The 18,572-nt window shown below is 36.1% G+C and overlaps 1 protein-coding gene across 1 annotated transcript in view; it reads left to right on the top strand.

Moving 5' to 3' along the window:
* The first annotated feature begins 399 nt into the window (after positions 1-399).
* The window catches only part of LOC145776937 (uncharacterized), a 33,689-nt gene continuing 15,516 nt past the window's right edge, over positions 400-18,572 (top strand). Inside the window, exons 1-10 of the mRNA XM_082588183.1 lie at positions 400-541; positions 1,905-1,981; positions 3,173-3,283; positions 12,319-12,549; positions 12,835-12,879; positions 13,668-13,769; positions 14,214-14,378; positions 15,895-16,075; positions 17,617-17,815; positions 18,289-18,523. Of these exons, the coding sequence (XP_082444309.1) occupies positions 418-541; positions 1,905-1,981; positions 3,173-3,283; positions 12,319-12,549; positions 12,835-12,879; positions 13,668-13,769; positions 14,214-14,378; positions 15,895-16,075; positions 17,617-17,815; positions 18,289-18,523 (1,470 nt within the window). The 5' untranslated portion in view covers positions 400-417. The remainder of the gene's footprint in view (positions 542-1,904; positions 1,982-3,172; positions 3,284-12,318; positions 12,550-12,834; positions 12,880-13,667; positions 13,770-14,213; positions 14,379-15,894; positions 16,076-17,616; positions 17,816-18,288; positions 18,524-18,572) is intronic.

Raw genomic sequence — 18,572 nt, 5'->3', positions numbered from 1 at the left:
TGAGTAAACCACACTTTTTTTCAGTTCACTGTCTCCAGCTGACAGCTTGCACAAGACTTATGTATATCTTTAAAACCGAATCTTATTACCCGGTTTTATTGCCGTTTTGGATTCGGATAGTTTAGAATCCGAATCCTTCTGGATTCGGTATTCTGAATTGCCCATCCCTAAGCATTGTGTATTGATTAGCAACACTACTGTACCAATCAGACAAAAATATATAATAAGCATAGATCTGTTGATCCACCAGAAAGGATAAAGTTTTGCAGATTTACAAAAGTACTATAGGCCTAAGTTACTTTTAGTTAACTACAGTAAGCAATAAGCATATTTAACTGTTCTTTTATTAAGGTACAATTACATTAAACTTTTTTTTATTTCAGTACAGCTTATTTTTAGGCCTAGTTGTCACACAATATGTCATGGATTGGTGGGTTAAATAATAGTTTCAATCAAATAACATCAAAAGCTGGACAAATCGGAGGCCAACTATCAACATTTACAAAAGAAGTTTTATCTGAAGGCACTGATGAAGTAATAGGTGAGAAATGATATTGGTTTTGAATGATATACCACACTATATGCTATATGGCAAGCCATCAGCTTAAGTGTGAATGTGATTGCTTGATTTTACATTTTAACATGAAGAAAAGTAATCATTTGAGCTTTTTATGCTTAAAATGCAATTTGTCATATGACTCAAAACCACACATTTTATGTGTATTTAATTTGATATGGATTGTGAATAAAAAGAGGGAATTTGCCAAAGAGATTGATCTGCCACCCTCTTGGATCAGTGCCAATTGTCAAACCACTTGTTCAACATGAAAAATGAGTTCTGTGACAAAACATTTTAGAAGGCATCCCATTCTTTTGTTTCACTATTTTTAAAACATAGCGGTAGTAAATAATGACCCTTTTCAGAATTTGTATTGCGTTTCCTCAATCCTCATGCTTGCTTGCAGTTAGTGTTGTGTCATGATCATTACACAAGTAGCCTATTTCAAGTATGGTGCCAAAATAAAGCAATACATTAACTTGGCAGTGTGAGAAAAACTAAACCAGAGTTCAACTGATCATTTCAAACTCCTTTAAGAAGTTTATAAGGATGATGTGATGTCAAGAGCACTGATCTTGTCATATGACACAAATGTTTCAAAAGTAGCCAAGTGAAGAATGACCCCTGGTCAAGACTTCTATAACAGTAAAAGTAAAAACTTTATCACAGCGAAGGAGCTGGTGCAAAGTGTTACGGGTTGGCTGTGCAAATTATAGCTGTGAATTCAGCTAAAACAGGAAATCATCGTGAATCATCATGCTGCATGTTAATGCAGCTTCAAATTTAGGTAAAAAAAAACACAAAGAAAGTATTCTTATTTTTCAAGGGGGGTATATATATTTTCTGAGTGGGTATTTTCCAGTTTTGGATTTATTCTGTGTGGGTATTTTCCAGTCGGGATATCTTCCGTATGGATTTTTACAGATTATTTGTTTCTGCACGTTTTCAAAGTGCTCATCGCAAGGAAGAGTAATTTATAAAGACTAAACTATTGTGTTGAACTGATGACTTTTATGGAAGGTCGTTTCCATGAAATTGCACTTTTTGCTTATGTCTTTGGTCTTTTGCTTTGTGCACAAGTTGCATCTTTTGATAAGTGACAATGCTTCCACTGACAGTAGGACTTTGAACAGTTTCTAACCTAAATGACTAGACAAAGACTTAAAGTTTGACAATGGTAATAGTTCTTTCTAGCATGCACATAATTTCATTTACATACTGTGTAATTATTTTTAAAGTTGAAATGACAGAAGAAAATTTGAGAATTTTTTTTTTTGTTAAATGTTGTTTGAAATGTGAGAATTAACCTTCTGACTGTGATGAATCAGATATTGCTTTTGTGTAGATTATGAAGCAGAAGTGAAAGCACTTCGATTAAAGTTGATTGAAGCTGAATCTGCGACTGTAGAATATGAAGCACAGGTCAGTTGACTTTAAATTGAAACAAAGTTTTCTTAGTGTGCAATTTTAGAATGCTTTTTCATTTTTATTGTTAAGTAGTTGCTGAAAAGATGTGAAAAACACACTTTGATTGTGAGTTTAACAAATGATTTTCCAATTTAATAATCTATTGACATTATTGTTCATTTATTTTTTTTTATATCAACTATATAAGTGCTTATCCCAAGTGGGATAAAACAAACAAGTGACTCGCAAGTCGCAACTATCATTTGCTCTGTTTGGTAGGCCGATTGAGCACGGCCGTAGCATTAAATAGCATTATTAGTTGGAGAATGTTTCTCATAGCTAAGCTAAACGCTCTTGAAGGTCAGTTAGGTCATAAATTTGTCAGGGCTTTGTTACTTTATCAGACATATCGCATAGTATTATAATGTTAAGTTATGTTGTGCAAGTGAGTACGGTATATATACTAATTTTATGTAAAAAATAAAGTCATAGGGCTTGTTAATTTTTTCCATGTTACCTGTCAGACTATTAACTTCATCCATCATTAATCCGTGTTGTTGAATGAAAAATATGTGAAGACTTCACCCAACTTCAACAATAGGCTAAAGTCGTTGTCAAAATAAAGACAAAATTGAACAAAACACTTAGGATGAAAAAACCCTGCCTATAAGATTTCATGTTTTTATTGTGGGATAAGATTGAGATGAGAGTAATTTAAAGTTAAACAGCTGATTCGCAACACTTTTTGTGGGTTTAAAGGAGCAAAATAGAAAATAACGATTTCAGTTGTCGAAATGCTTATCACTGGAAATATTAATTTTAAATGTCCGCATTTCCTCTTTTCATCCATCTGAAAAGCAGTTCATACTGTTTTTTTTTTTCTATTTATTTTTGCAACTGATCAATACAAACTGACTAAGAATGCAACAATACTTGTCGCTCTATATAGGATGTACTGCGTGTAAAAACACTTGTCCGTAATTGCTTCATTCATCAAACATTCTCTGTGGCCTGCAGACTTGTCAAATAGATCTTTTTCCAATCTGCGTTCCTAAAATAGGAGGTTCAGTCTTGGTCAGCATATCAGTCATTTTTACATTGATTCAATGTCTGCAGACGGCTCAATGCAAAAATGACTGATTTGATGGCTGGGAGTGGTTTACACAAGAATTTTATAGTTTCTGTTAGCTTCCTCCTGTCTTGTAGGTGACAGAGCAGAAGCAAAGAATACATCTTCTACAAGATCAATGCAGAAAAAGCGAGTTAGAAGCTCATTCTTGTGCTCGACAGTATGAAGCAAAATTTCAGAAACAAAACGTAAGTCTGCCAATAGTATGCCTTTAAAGATAGATTTTGCTCATGGTGTTGCGAAGAGTATTTTGAAAAGTAAATGACTAAACTTATCACCAAAGTTAATATTATAATTACCACTGTTTTTAAATGATGCACTGAGAAATTTGAGCAAAAAATGTTCAAACAGTTTATTTGTTAGGCATTTCATAAAATTAACTCATTCACCTTTTTTGAATGACATGTTGACTTTCTTAGTTTGTCAATGTGTGTTACAATATGTTTGCACAGCTTGTACAATGTACATAAAGACTAAATTGGAAAGCATGACTATATAAAATATACTGTATATGATAAAGTAACCAACATCACCGTTATCAATATAACCTTGACGTTTCATTTTATCAAAATATGCGAAAAAAGATAAAATGGGAATGTTGAGAAATAGTAACTAAAGATAATTACCTTGACTTTGTCCGTACGTTATTTTAAAATATCATATTACGTCGAAATTATTTGATAATGTCAAATCCATTAGAAAAAATGTAATAAAAGTCGACATTCCTTTAACTGTTTTTTGATTTCTTTTTGCGAAAAAATCCATTTTTCATAGAACACATAAAGTATACATTTCATAATATATTTGTGGAAAAATCGAAACGTGTTCGAATGCTGCGGTTTGCCACGCCCACAACATTAATTCAGCATGGCTTTCCAACTTCTTTGGAGTTGTGACTTTATTTATCATAAGGATAGTACGGTAACGTGATGTTTTCAAAACATGTGCTCGTGCTCACAGTTTTAACAACTATTTGTTGCTTTTTTAAATTGGATAAGTTGTAATAAGTATATTATGGTATTTTTTGTTTTAATTTTGCATCGTACTATGCTGCTTCTTGTCGTCTGTTGTATCGCATCTGTGATCGCAGTGTACTAGTGTACTGTATGTTATCGCAATGGGCGCAAATAAAAGCATGATTATTATTATTATACTTACGATTCTTATTAACTATATTATTAACCCGATTTGTCCGCTCTGCTTAAAACAAGAACACGGCAGTACAATTTCGAACGTCTTTGTTTTGAATCGAACTTGGGTACACCGGAAGAAATGATAGATGCAGCATTCATTCCGTCACCTGAGTTGGTTGAGAGAAAGTCATTTGAAGCTCACCAGTTTCCTTTTTTATTGTCGCGCAAGATTTGATGCAGGTTGTGCTACCAGCTGACACATTCACCGTTCTTTTGGAGTTCACCATGAGTTACTCATTACCTCGATGCGACCTTTGCAGCTTGGTGATTGGCTCAGCGTTTATTCAATGGCATTGGGTCGATCGTGGCACCGAACAGCAGGACAGTTAATTAACAACTAGATTTCTCATGCTTGCCGTTTAAAGATCGCGTGATTTTGGCTTTTGCTCAAGAAGTTCTTGGTGGATTAAGTTTAGTGAAAGTGTAATTGCGAGATAGCTAGTCATGCCACTACCCAGTCAGCAAATCAGTCCTTTTTATATTAATTCAATGTCTGCAGACGTTGATTCAGTATGATATAAAAAAAGACTGATTTGCCGGCTGGGTATTTATGATGTGTACAATAACAATACAGTGATATTTATAGAATAGATTTAATTAAGTCATAGTTTTGCAGCTGTGAACTCTGAAATGATGCATGCCGTGACTGCTGCGTGCTAAAGTTATGACATAGCGCTTATACGTAAAAAGTTCCAACGAATGTTTATTGTTTAGTCAGATCGTTATGACATATTTTGCATTGGTAGTTTTGCCTTTGGTACATGTATTTTTAAATGTTTAACAGCTGAAACAACAGAAGTAGATCATGTGAAAATACTTACGGCTTTGTATTTTGAAACGGACTTCATTACTAAGGGAATGCTTTGTTAGTGCTGCCAGGTGAATCACCTTGGTGGTGTTGGGGATGCTGATCATTTGAATTCGCTGTATGGAGTTGTTTTAAGTTTTACACTTTGCCTATCGATTTAACCCTAAGGTGAGACTTTCGTTTAAACATTGCTTTTAACCTGGTCCTTAAATACTTACAATCCAGGGTTTTCGAACCAAAATTTTTTCTTAGAAAAGTGTTGTCTTATTAATGCGTATTTTCGTATAGCTCCTTATAGCTCCCCGCATAACTATTATGGCTTCCGGTTAGCTCGATTGATTTTGTGCGAAAAGTGCAAACGTAAGTTGGAAAATATTTTTGAATTTATGTGGTGATCCTCCGCTTATAATAGAGTCTATGTAGATATATACTTCCAACTGTACTATATAGACTATACAGCGACAACTTTTGACCCGAAAATGACCATAATAATAATATGTTTATATCTCTGTGTTGTTAATTAAACAAAGCTTACAGTGAAGTGGCCAATTGCCACTTGTTGATTTTGACTTCGCCTTTGGCATGCTGAAGAGTGCTCAACCGATTTTTGCCTGAGCTGGATGCCATGATTTATTTCCACTAGGGGGCAGTGTTGATCTGCAATGACGGTTTGTGAAAGGAGTTGCATTGTTGGTTGGTTGTTAGATTCTTTCTCTTTGGCAATTGAATTTTTATAACTTCAATATACCTACCTAGTTTTCTTCATTGCTTTTTTCGATCAAATTGACCGATAACCTGATTTACATCCACTTCAACGATTCATATCAAGATGTTATGGTAAACACCATGCAAGTACTAACTGAATCGACATGAAATAGTGTTGCTGGTTGATCATCACCAGATGACTGATGACATCACCAGACAATGATTGACATTCATCACCAGATGACACGAAAAACACAGATTTGGTTGCTTTATTGACAAATATTGTCAATCATGAAACAACGAATAACCTTGAATTCTCAAAATAATATCTTTCAGGAAATGTTTTATAAAACAACAAAATTTTTTTTATTTATAATTAATTTTTATTTATATGTAAAACACAACCTTGACTGCATTCGGAATATCAACTGTTATTCATGACACAAATTTTACACCACCAAGCTCAAATCGTCAACTATGCAGGCTAAAGTTTTATAGCAAGCTAAACAATGATATAATATTCATCATCAGTCACCATCTCCGCTTGCAGCAGATTGCGTATCAACATGGGTTGATTGTTTCCAAGATGGAATCATATGATATACAGTAGTACTAAGCACGAAATTTTATTCGCATGTTTCATCATTACAGCAAAACTCCATGTCCCAAAAATTGTAATTTTGCAGTTAACATTTCCTAAGAAATTAACAAAATAACATTGTACTTAGTAGAAGACATTGTGACTTTTGTTGTGTTGTATTTCTTCCTGATGGAACAAGTGGGTGTGAAATTGCTCAATTTGAAAGTTGTAGATTCGGATGCGCAGAAATACTTGCTTCTTACGGCAACCAAATTGAATGCAGTCATGAGTATTATCTTGGCTACAAGCACGTTTTTGCTGAAACTATGCGATTTTTAACTGAATCAGCGTGCTAGCCAAATCCACGTGTCCAATAATCGTGTGTGGACCAATCACAATGAGTGTTGCTTTGAAAAGTTACGCGGGGAAACTGAACACCACCAGACAATGGTGTTTTCTTTTCAATGGTGTTCGTAAACTTGCTCTCCGTATTTAAAAACGAAGTAAAAAGTACATTTTTGGTTTTGATCTAACGTAAACAACAAGATTGCGAGTGATTTTACTTTATGTCACTTCAAGGATTAATTATTTGATTGAACTTCAAAATCTCCAGGTTTTTTTGCCTGGTTTTGTTTCTCTAAAAAACGATAACTTTCTGTTTTGTTTAAATTAGCCAGACAGAAAAGTAGTCTGCTACTTTGTCTGCAGACGTTTAATCAATGTAAAAGTGACGGATTTTGTTGTCTGCGTACATCTGATGCTGTAGTTTTTAATGCTTCACACTCACGTTGTCGTTGGGTTGCAATTCGAATACTTTTTTTCTGTTTAGTTCTAGTATTTTCCTTTCCGCTTGAAGTGAATGGGTTAAACACGTTGTAAGGATATATCCTTTTCATTGTGTCCAATTGTCTTCTCAGGGATTATGTTACCACGGACTAGATAAACTGATTTTGTTACTTTTCTTGCAGAAACCTCAACTGTGAAAATTACCACATGTTCTTGTGCGTAGGCCTCTACTTTTTGTAGTTTTCACAAGTTGACCGTTTGAATCGGATAATACAAGTTTTAAGTAGACTCTTTCAGTAGGCTACATAGTACATACAACCAACCATACAACCCGGATATAGTGAATAACAACCCTTCACTCATGTCTGGTAAATCAGTTGATTGTTTTTATTAACCATTACCTTAGAAACAGACAGGCAATTTCATATTTTGAAACTTTTATCATAAGTGAAGTTCCGTTTTGGTTATTTGCTCAGCTCCGGCTTTGTTTTAAGCTTTGAACAACTGTCCAGATAGGTCGCTTTCGTAAACGTTTTAACATTTGAGTGTTCTTCAAAACTGCTTCTGCCCAAAAGTGTTTACTATGATACAGATGTTGCAAGCCGTTTAGCCTATCACCATGTGTATGATCTGAAAGATGTTCGAACAATTGCTGTTACTTAACGTTGTATTGATATACACGCGTGGTGGAGATGAAAGATGGAGTAAGCGTATGCCATTGTGCCAGCAATGTTTTCAAAAATCTCCAAAATGTGCAAACAATATTATTGCTTCACTTCTACCAATATTTTCAAATTTGCTTTAGAATTTAGATGACTTTTGGTAGCTATTTGTTACAACTGACTTAGCAAAAAGATATAATTGCTCAAGTGGTACTACTTTTCTAAACTTGTTTGAAGCAGTTCTTAGCAAATTTACTTGCAATCGCAGCACTTTACGATTATAAAACCGAAACGATGCACTTGCAGAGCTCCAGATAGCATAGGCATTTTTCTCTTTTTTTAATAGATTGTTTAATGTTTATATCGTTTCAAAGCACGAAGAACACTTGCGTTGGTATGTTAGCACGCTTAATGACTTTAAGCTGGCAGGAGATGAATTCCCATATTTTATCCAAATCTTTCCCAATATCCTGGTTTCGAAAGAAAAATTCCTTGTTATTGCATAGGCATGATGACGATCTATACCCAGACTGCAAATCAGTCCTTTTTTTTATTTATTTAACATCTAAAAAGGTGATGCACCGATCTCGAAGACAACCAAAATTATGATTCAGCCGATAAAATATTGCAGCCATATCATTTAAAGCTGAGTTTGGTTTTAAACAATTTTATATTGCTCTTAGCCTCTTATGTTAAAGACAACCTACTGCAAATACCTTGAAATTCTGATACTGGCTTTGTTTGTTCATTCCTTTTAAATTACATGTGCAACACCAGGCCTACGTCGTGTTGAATGTTTAGCTGACTTAATTATTATTCAGAGTTTGTATTATTGGTTTAAGGAGTGTTGATGGAAAGAGGTTAATACGGTCGCAGTGTGTTTAGCATGTTACATGACTGCTTGTGTGTTTAACATAAACCTGACACGTGCACTTGGTTAGTATTGTTTTTATGATTTAATGCAGACTTTTTCTAAACTGAAAACGTTAATCTACAGTTTTCCCAGTCAACAAAGTTGTTTCTAAGAGACTGACTGACTAAACGATTTGTTCCGATTTGACAATTTTGTTTGAGGAATCATCAACATTCTGCGCAAACTATTCACGTTATATCCCATAATCAATTATAATGTTTACTTTGATTCAGTGTAAAAAGGACTGATTTAACGGAGGTGGTGTTGTTGCAACGGTTGTACTTGCCAAAAACCAGGTAGTTTGCATAGATGGACAAGTGCAATCATAAGTTAATATTAGCAACGTTTTTTTAACCTAAGTTGCAACTTACTTAATTTCGGAAAATTAGGATTAGTGGGAGCCTGAATTAAAATTAATCGAGTGGGAGCCTGGTTCCTTCTCGCTGTATATCTTTAGCTTTTAGTGTTATCCTTTAGCCAGTGTTTATTTCTGATTTTTATTGTGCTTCCATTTTGTGGATTTATATATGCAATTCAAATTGCATTAGTCGCTATCGCAAAGCGTTGTGAACAAGACTAGAGATTCGAGGCTCAAAGGTCGTGTGCTGTCTACGTCAGCGAGCAAAGGAAGATAGATTGAAAAAAGTCAGAGGTGCATTTTGAAAAACCTGCTGCATTTGAAATTGCCCCTGTAATAAAGCTGTTACAATTAGACAGGTTGTTGAAATCAAATTTTGCAGCAGATGACTTGCCAGCTGTGTTTTCAGGTTAAGTTTTTATAAACAGATAATTTTTAGTGCACGTTTTTAAAATTTTGTATCAGTGAGCAGCCTGGACTGGGAAACACCGGAGCACTGTCCATTTATTGTTGAAGCACACCTTGGTATTGAAACTTTCCGATCGACAGAGAAGCCGATCACATTTCAAAGGAGGAAAAACAGATCAAGATTAAGACAGAACCCGTTTATTGCCTCATCTCAGTCAAAAGGTTTCAGTCTGATTCCTCATTTCTGATAAAATCTTTCACCATTGGGTGTTAGAAATTAACCCCTAAGCCCCAGTTGAATAATCCTGGGATATGCCATGTTTCAAAGTACAAGTACCTTTTGTTTTGTTAAATTGCACATTAGGTAAATTAGACTCACAGTTGGACTTTGTGCTTGTCCAATTTACCGCAAAAAAATTCAAAACCGCTTAAATTGTTTAATCGAGGTATGGTGAGCATTGTGCAAGGTTTTTTGGTTCTCAGCGTTATAAAAATGTTTCTAGCGTTTCTTGTCTTGCTTCCCATAGGTTCGGAGCACGCATCTTTCACTTTGCAAGATTTCTCCAGAATCGCTTAGTCAGCATTCGAGATAAATCATTGTCACACGTGGTCTACTTGACTCATCGACTTAAAGGAAACCATTAAAAGTCCATTTCTTAAACTATGATAATTGTGCTAAAGTGTCTTGACAGTTTTCATTTCGTTTTAGAAATAAGCATTAACTTGCTGTGTCAGATATAATAGTCAACTTTGGAAAGAAGGTTTCAAAGCTCCCAATTTTACAGCAGCTTATGTCGGATGTCTGTGATGTAATCAGTTTGCCAGTCATTAAACAACATAAGTACTGTATTACCAGTGAATAAGTAGATTTATTGTTACTAGTGAATAGTAGAAGAATTATTTTGTATGTTGTAAGTACAGTACAGTATTACCCGTCGTATATTTCATACGTATTCAAACAAAGATGGCAAAAGACCTTTGTTGAGCAGGCGGGAACGATTTGTAATGACTTCAACTGTGGAATATCATTTGATTGATAACCGATTACCCGGCTATGAACCGATTACCCGGCTATGAAGCGAAGAATTATGTGGTGTTTTTAACCTTGAAGTTTGAAAGGCTATAAAGGTTTTATTCCTAGATGTAATACGCCTGTGTTGTAAACATTGCGAAATCGCGCGCCTTGCACAAGTGCTCTTGAAAGGGTGTACAGTATACAGTAGTGCCATTTATACTGTTGGTTTGTAAGCCTATCCTGAACAAACATTCGCTTTTATGTCACTCTATCAGCCCGCGCTTTCGTCAGCGACTCTCAAAATCGTTTGTTTATTCATTCGCAGTTACAGCGTTTTAAGATTTTCTTTTTTGGCCTTCCTTGAATTTCCAGCCAGCAAAAACTGCTGATTTTGTCTAATGACGTTGGAACAATGTAAAACAGGCAATTTTTTTTTTTTGACCAGGTTCTGGAATTTGACTTTCACAACTTTGCACTGTAGTCGGCTTAGTCTTTCATCTAACGCTGCTTAATGAGATTTAAAACAATTGGTTTCGTAAAAAAGGCAGGTGGACCTGCGCTATGCCAATATATTACTGTGGTTCATTCATTCATAGCTTGTCACGTGTAGTGTAGCATGAACATGCACAAGGTACATTAACATTACCATGCGTTAATGCTGATGCTGTTATCACTTAGGTTTCGCCAGCACAGTCAGGTTTGTGGTTATAAGAATATGCAGATTGATGAGACTTTAACATCAATTTTCGTGTTAAATCCAGTAGAACAGGATAGCTGGAGCTGCACTGCTGCTATTTTCAATTTTCATTGACAGTTTGATGACGCACAAACAAACGTGTTTGTGCAATCCAAGATATCATAGTTGCTTTTGGCATAACGATTCTTTCAACAAAAACACGATGACGTATTTGTTTTTTGGCCATGTTTGTTATTTTAACTTGTCGTTGGCCTGTTGTGTTTAATGGATAAGGTTCATTAAGATCAGCTGTTTTTAAGGTTTTTGTTATTTTTAGACTAGGCAGCATAGCCTACATTGGTGGGTTTAGGTTTGGCGTCGAAGCTGATGGACAAAAGAAATACCGAAGAACTTATGAACTTGCTTAGGTTGAATGAGAATTTTGATAAGTTGGCGAAAGCGAATGGAGTAAGGTGATATGGGCATGTTTTGAGAAGGGATGGATATTGGATATGGATTGGCCTATACAATCTATACATGATGTTTTGAGAAGAGCGTTGGAGTTGCAAGTAGTGAAGGGTCGTAGAAAACGAGGGAGACCCAAGAAAACGTGGAAAAGGCAAGTTGAGGAGGAAAGCAGCAAGGTGGGCTTGACAAGAGAGAACGTGTTAGACAGATCGATGTAGAGGCAGGGTGTGAAGGCAACTGCGGCACTTGGAGGTGAATCCGGCCACCCTTGTTAACGGGGACATCACCGGATTAAAACTGGACTACTACATCTTGTGCATCACGCAATAGAATTTTACTTTTAACAGCAGGTGTCCGAAACAAAAATAACCCTGGTCTACGCCCTGGCGTTTCATTCATAGTTTAATGTTTTTTATGTTTTTGTGTTTACTCACTTTGCGAATAAGAAAACACCTTGTAGAATAACTAAACAATTTTTATAGATTTTACTCGATGCAGAAAGCAGAAGCCCTTATGTTTAAAGTAATATATCTGTATTTCAAAGGAAATACCCTGGATAGTAAAAGACAACAGTTAATTATAATTATTACTGGACCGTTTATGAAGTAAACTTTCCCTCATTGTCAATTTTATATAAATGTTTTTTTTTAGAAATTAATTGATAAGTTGAAACTGGAACAACCTGTAGAAACCGAAGAATTTCAAACTATTTTCAAAAGAGACAGCGACTTTTCAAAACGAACATTTTCTGGTGGCTCTCAAGATGCAGCGGAGTATGCCGACATCATACATTGTCAGCAGGAGATTAATCGACTCTCGGAAGAGATGGAAAAGGTTCAGGAAGATAGAGACAAGTGGAAAAGCCTTGCTCAATTTTCTCAGGTGACTGGCACGATTTATAGTGGCCCAGCGCGGGCTTGGGCCCTGAGAGTGTCGTTTTTCACTCTTGCAGCGAAAATGCCTTTTTTACGTCGTTTCAACGTCTGATTTTGTTTAACGTTTTCGTTTTTAGATCTAACCCCGTTGAAACGATGTAAAAAGCAATTTAGACTGGGATGTAGCAAGGCTGATTCTTGGTGACTTTGCTTTTTAAGATAAATTCATTGATGTCGCCTCCGCAGCTGGACAAGGTTTGTGATTGCATTGAAACAAAACTTTTTGTTGCAGGATTCTTCGTTACAAGGAGATGTACCTTCACAGTCTAAAATAAAGGTGAGTTTGTCAAGGATTAACAGTAGGCTGCCAACGTCGCATTTTGTTCAGCTTTTCACAGCAGGGCTGGTCTGGATCACTTTGCGTTTGCTTGAAAGATTAAATTAACCGGCATTTTGCCTTCTACAGACATGCTGTCCGGATTTGTCTTGGCCCCATAAGGTTAAAATAAAATTTACGACATATCATGGGTCGGTTACCTCAAGGCTGTGGCCCAGTTGCGGGCCGCGTGGCATGTTGCCTGGTCTCATATGAACAAAGAAGTCCTACTATTGATATTTTACAAAGATGTGTATTAAATTGACTTGGAATAAATTTGCATGGCGTCGGCATAAACAATTGTTCAAACAAGACGTGGTTGATGCAGTTAAATCTGTAAAACGCAAAGAGCGGTTTCCTTTTGCAGGCAAATATTGATTGAGTGGCTTCAGTCTGAAATATCAGCGTCATGCAGTCTTGCCATTGAGCTGGGTTATCTCGCTAAATGTTAAACTGAACGTTGAGTCAATTAGACGATTAGAGCTTCTTGCGTGTGTGAACGATCTATCTTTTATTACACGACGTGGTTCAATTTTGATTTTGAGAATTTTCTACCCAAGATATCTTCCTTAAAAACATTCAACTCCCAAAACTCGAAGACTTGAGTTTATTGAAAAGGAAATTAACTAACGGGTTTAGAAAATGCTTTAAGCTAACAAAACCAGGTGCCATTCAGCACAGACGTTGAGTCAATAACAGTTCGATAAGAAAAGGTTCTATTCTGATAACGGGTTGTTGTTTTGCAACAGGATTTGGAAGAACGTTTGCATGAAACATTGAACAGGCACCAGCATGAGTACTTCGCACTGCAGGAAAGCAACGCTGCCTCAACTCGTCGATTGCAGGACGAGGTATCGATCTTACATAAAGCCTACGTGACGCAACGTTGAAGTAGTGTTTCTTCATGTTTTTTTGCTGTTGTGATCGTTGCAGTCTTAATTTTTTTCTGTTGTTTTGTCGCTCATTGCTTTTTCTCTGTTGAAACAGACGAAATTACTCACCAGTGATTCAAATAAACTCGAAACCGCAAAATTGATATTAAATTACAGCATACAGCATTGTTCTTCCGAAACTCATTTGTGCTGCTGCTTCCCATAAGATTATACCATAGCGAATGTTGTACTTGGCATTTGCTCTGCAACATGCTAATTGCTAACAACACTGTTTCTAACGGTTTGCCCAGAGAAACAACGATTTATTTTGAAGCAGCAACATTTCAATGATTTTTGCATCAATCCAAAATTAAACTTTGAAATTGCATAAAAAAAAAATGAAGGTCGCACGCTCTGTTTCAGAACCGTAAGTTACGAATGCAACTATCCGGCCAGGCTGAGGGGGCAGAGAACAGCGGTCAACACAGCACGGATGACGCCCATTCATACAAGCAGCAAATTTTTAAACTGACCAATGAAAACCAAGAATTGAACGAAAAGCTTCGAACCAGAGGCAGACAGTTGCAGGTGAATCACTTGAAACCATAATTCAACGTCTGCAAACGTTTAATCAATGGTCAAAAAAGTTTAGCTAGAAAAGGACTAAATTTGGTTGCATTTGGAACATTTTAAAATTTGATTTTTCGCACTTGACTTTAAGGGTGGATTTTCTATACGTTTTTAGATTTTTCAAGTTTCTCTTTTTTGCTTGAATTTCAGCTATCACAACAATAAATAGAACATCTCGAGAGTGCAACCAAGTCAAGTTGTCTGCTTCTGAGCTAGAGATGTAAAAAAACGTTTTTTTTTTTGTTTTAAAAAAAAGAGCTCGTTTTTTTTGTTTTTTATCGTTTTTTTGTTTGTTTTTTTATTCGTTTTTTTTGTTTTTTTGTTTTTTTTACCTATTTTGACATTAACTGTCACAATATGCAGCAATTAGGGTAAACTTATTGCAATAGCGTCTTTTTCAACAAACAAGCAGTCTCATAACTCTTAGAACTTACTTTAAATCAGACTATATGTCTGGTATATTTTTTCCTTGCAATTTTGTAGATCTCAACTTGAGAAAGTCTACACTTTGAGTAAAGCAATGCCAGATGTAGACAAAAGTTATGGAAGAACTGGCAAACTTTTCCAGTCAACAAGACTTTTTTAGCTTGGAGTTTCTGTGGGCATCACTTTCTTCTGAAACACTTTCACCCACAGCTTGGTGGACTGGCTTGTCCAGACAATGTCAAATATCGAAAGTCGCAACTCGGGTTCTAGAACTTCCATGTACTTCAGCTGCATGTGAAATGAGCTTCTCCGCTCACGCTAAAGTACATTAACAAAAAAAGAAACAAACTCACACATGAGCATACTGAAAAACTCGTATTTCTAAGCTAGAACCTCAAACTGACGGAGTTGGTTATTTCCACCAGTGACAAAGGCACTTTTGACCAGCTCTCCACACCTTTTCGGTACAACGCCAAGAGGTTGTTCCAGTTGATGTGAATTTACCAACAACCAGCAGAAAAAGCCCTTTGAAATCCAATCGAACATGCAGCAGTGATAGCGACAGCTCTGATATTGAGTCAGACTCCTTTACATCTTCTCACATTCCTTATGCTAACACAACAGATTATTCATCTGAGGACTCTGATCTTGCATAACTACTTCGTAGCAAGCAAATAGACTCTTACTACATCAGATTTTTGTTAGTTTCATTAAATTCATTCTCGTTCCCAAATAAAATAAGTTTTCATTTTTGATGTTTGTTTTGTATCTTTATCCTGCATTGCGGGAATATGGGTAGCCTAAAACTTTATACTTGTCAGGAAAAGTATTATGAAGCATTTATTCACTATGTGAACACTGAGCAGTGCTGAAAAACTCCTCTTTAAAGGGAAAATTTCTTCATTCAGGGCTGGTAGTTACTAGTAATAGTCAACATGGGTGGTGGGCATTTGAAAGGAACATTAACCTAAACATTTTTTGACAAAACCATCAACGTAAAAAAAAGATTTTATGTTGTGTGCTTATTGTTCTATCTTTTCATTCCTAGGTTCAAAAGAAAAGTATCGATGATTTGCGAGTGGAATTAGAAGAATGTAAAGTAGCTGAAGGGAATTTAAGGTTGGAATTGCAGAGAAGTACCGCTCGTTGTGAAGCAATTGGCGACGAAAAGCAAAAGCTTCAAGCAGAGTCTGAGAACAAGACAAAAGATTTGCGTCAATTCATCGAAGGTAAGTTAAACTCAGATCATCAGCTGTTGTCGCCGTTTTTACATTTATTCAACTTTCCTGAGTAGAAAACTTTTTCTTCCTGAATATTACTGTGAGAGTTTTGTGAAAATTAGTTTCCAGTCGCCTGACCAAGGTATCGATGATCCCTCCCCCCACTATTGTACTAACGTAACTTTTATGGCAAGGGACACTCTGTATAAACAGTTTTTCTCATGCCATTGTTTCTGATGGCACTTGGATGGTTGCTGAAGCCTGAGAAATGTTTATTAGTGAAAGAGTGTTTGTCATAAAATTCTTACCAATACAAATCAATGCAATGTTTGGGTTATCCCTACGTTTTAAATTTTTGCCGAAGCGACTTTCACTAACACTAATCCCGAATGTCAGAGTGTCCCAGCCAGCAAATCAGTTATTTTTTACATAGAATCAACGTCTGCAGACGTGTTGGCTGCCGGTTTGTCACTATCAGCTCTGAAACTTGTGCTAGCTTGAAATCTTAACTGGTTAACTCTTTTCTTCGGTTGGATCCACAATCACCACGACGCTACTTAACTTATTGTTCAATCTTGTATTTCAATAGAAAGCTTGAGTAACACAAGACACATGTCTACTTTCCGCGTTTGCCATGCTTTCATCTTAACATTTTTTACTCTTTTGATGGAACTTCGGTTAGAAAAGCGACTATTTATTCCATGACACATTCGATGGTTATTGTTCGGTTTTGGTGTGTTCTCACAACAGTTTGAACTGAGGCGATCTGAAAAAGCGCTTTTTGTTTTTGAGTAGCCTGCCTAGTAGTCAAGGTAGCCAAACTATTGAAGAGTAAAGGACTGAAAACTCTTGTCGGTGTGGCTTGCCGTCAAAGGATTGTTATGGTTTGAAGACAACCAGTACAGACGTTTTAGAGATATTTGACATTTCAGTAAGATTGTTGTTAGTAAAAAAGTGGTTTTCTGTGTAGCTTTTACGCTTTTTTACATGTTGAGTTGGAGCTTGGTAAAGTCGCTGTTGAAAAGCGTATTGGCATCAACCAGTATATCAGTATTTTTAGCATTGATTTAACATCTGCAAACGTTGAATAAATGCAATAAAAATGACTGATTTGCTGACGTGGATTGAGCTAGCTCGGATAACTTCATAACTTGCAAGGCAGGGGTGCATAGACAAGGATTTACAACTCACCCGACCCAGCAAAATATTGTAAAAATGAAATAAATTAATTCTTTTGAGTCGAATCGGTTTGAGAAAGACACAAAGCTGTAAAACCTGGACGGGATAGTGATATTAAGTTTGTCTGTTTAATAGGTACATTTGAACGCAATAATCGACGATTATTTCAAATTACTGTAAACAACACAATTTTTGTCAGCGATTTCTTACCAAACTTAAAAACGGGCAATTTGCTTTCTTTGAGAATTCCAAAATTATAAAACAAAAAGTGTCACTAAGCTTTTTTGTCTCTAAGCTAAAACGGAGTGATTTATAGAGGAGGGCACGTTGAGTTAAGAAAACAAATCAAAATCATGTAAATTCATCTTCAGGTATTGCGGATTGCATCCCGAAACATGCAGAAGACATCACGAAAAGCGAGTCATATGAATCCGTGATGAATCATGTGAAAGGTTTACGTGAGTCACATGATTACTATCACGATGAACTGGTGAAAATGAGGGAGATTAAAAAAGACCGAAAAGAAAAACAAGATGAACTAACTGCATCCGAGCAGTGGAACAGTGAAAGGTATCGTAATAAAATTTTAGCTACACTTGCTGCTTTAAATTTGAACGAATCTTGAACTTGTCGACTTCACAGATCTTACTGAGTTTTGAAATCACTGGAGCTTTTATTGCAACCGTCCACATTTCATGGCTGCTATTTATCTCTTACCATGATTGGTGTGTTATGGTTGGTTATTTACCTCTAATACGTTTGGTTGTTCGTTAATTCATTAGGATTTGCTGTGGAGTGCTTAAAGTTTAGAAACTACTTTTTAGTGTTATGAATGGTAGAAACGCTTATCCTGGTAATGTTTACTATTTGACTTTTACTTTGCAGATAAAAACCATTCATTTTCGAAACGTTTGTTGAACCAGGCGTTTAACTTCTCCAATTTAAGTGCTATACTTATCATTTGGATCGATCAATCGTTTCAACTAATTTGCTCTAACGTTTCTCAAACGTTGTAACGATCTTTTACAATTATCTCTTATTAGTTTGGAAAACTCCTTCAGCCAATTGTCTGTGGTGGGCGACAAAAGAGAAGATGAGTTGCAGCCTCACATGCCAGTCCACATGACCCAGCCGCTGTATCAAAGCTCGCCCCAACTCAACCCACAGCCTCATCAAGTGGCTTCTGATGAAAACTTCCTCATCGTTCCTTCAGAGCTTTCTGAAAAAGACGCCCCCGAGACTGATCTCACCTTGACCTTGCAAGCACTTCAAAAACAAGTAACTTTGAACTTTTCAGGCGGTTTTATTATGAAGTAAGACGTAATTA

This window comes from Aplidium turbinatum, chromosome 1 (assembly GCF_918807975.1).
Source record: "Aplidium turbinatum chromosome 1, kaAplTurb1.1, whole genome shotgun sequence".
Taxonomy (NCBI): Eukaryota; Metazoa; Chordata; class Ascidiacea; order Aplousobranchia; family Polyclinidae; genus Aplidium; species Aplidium turbinatum.
Note: the sequence above shows the minus strand (reverse complement) of the source record. Positions and strands in the feature narration are given on the sequence as shown.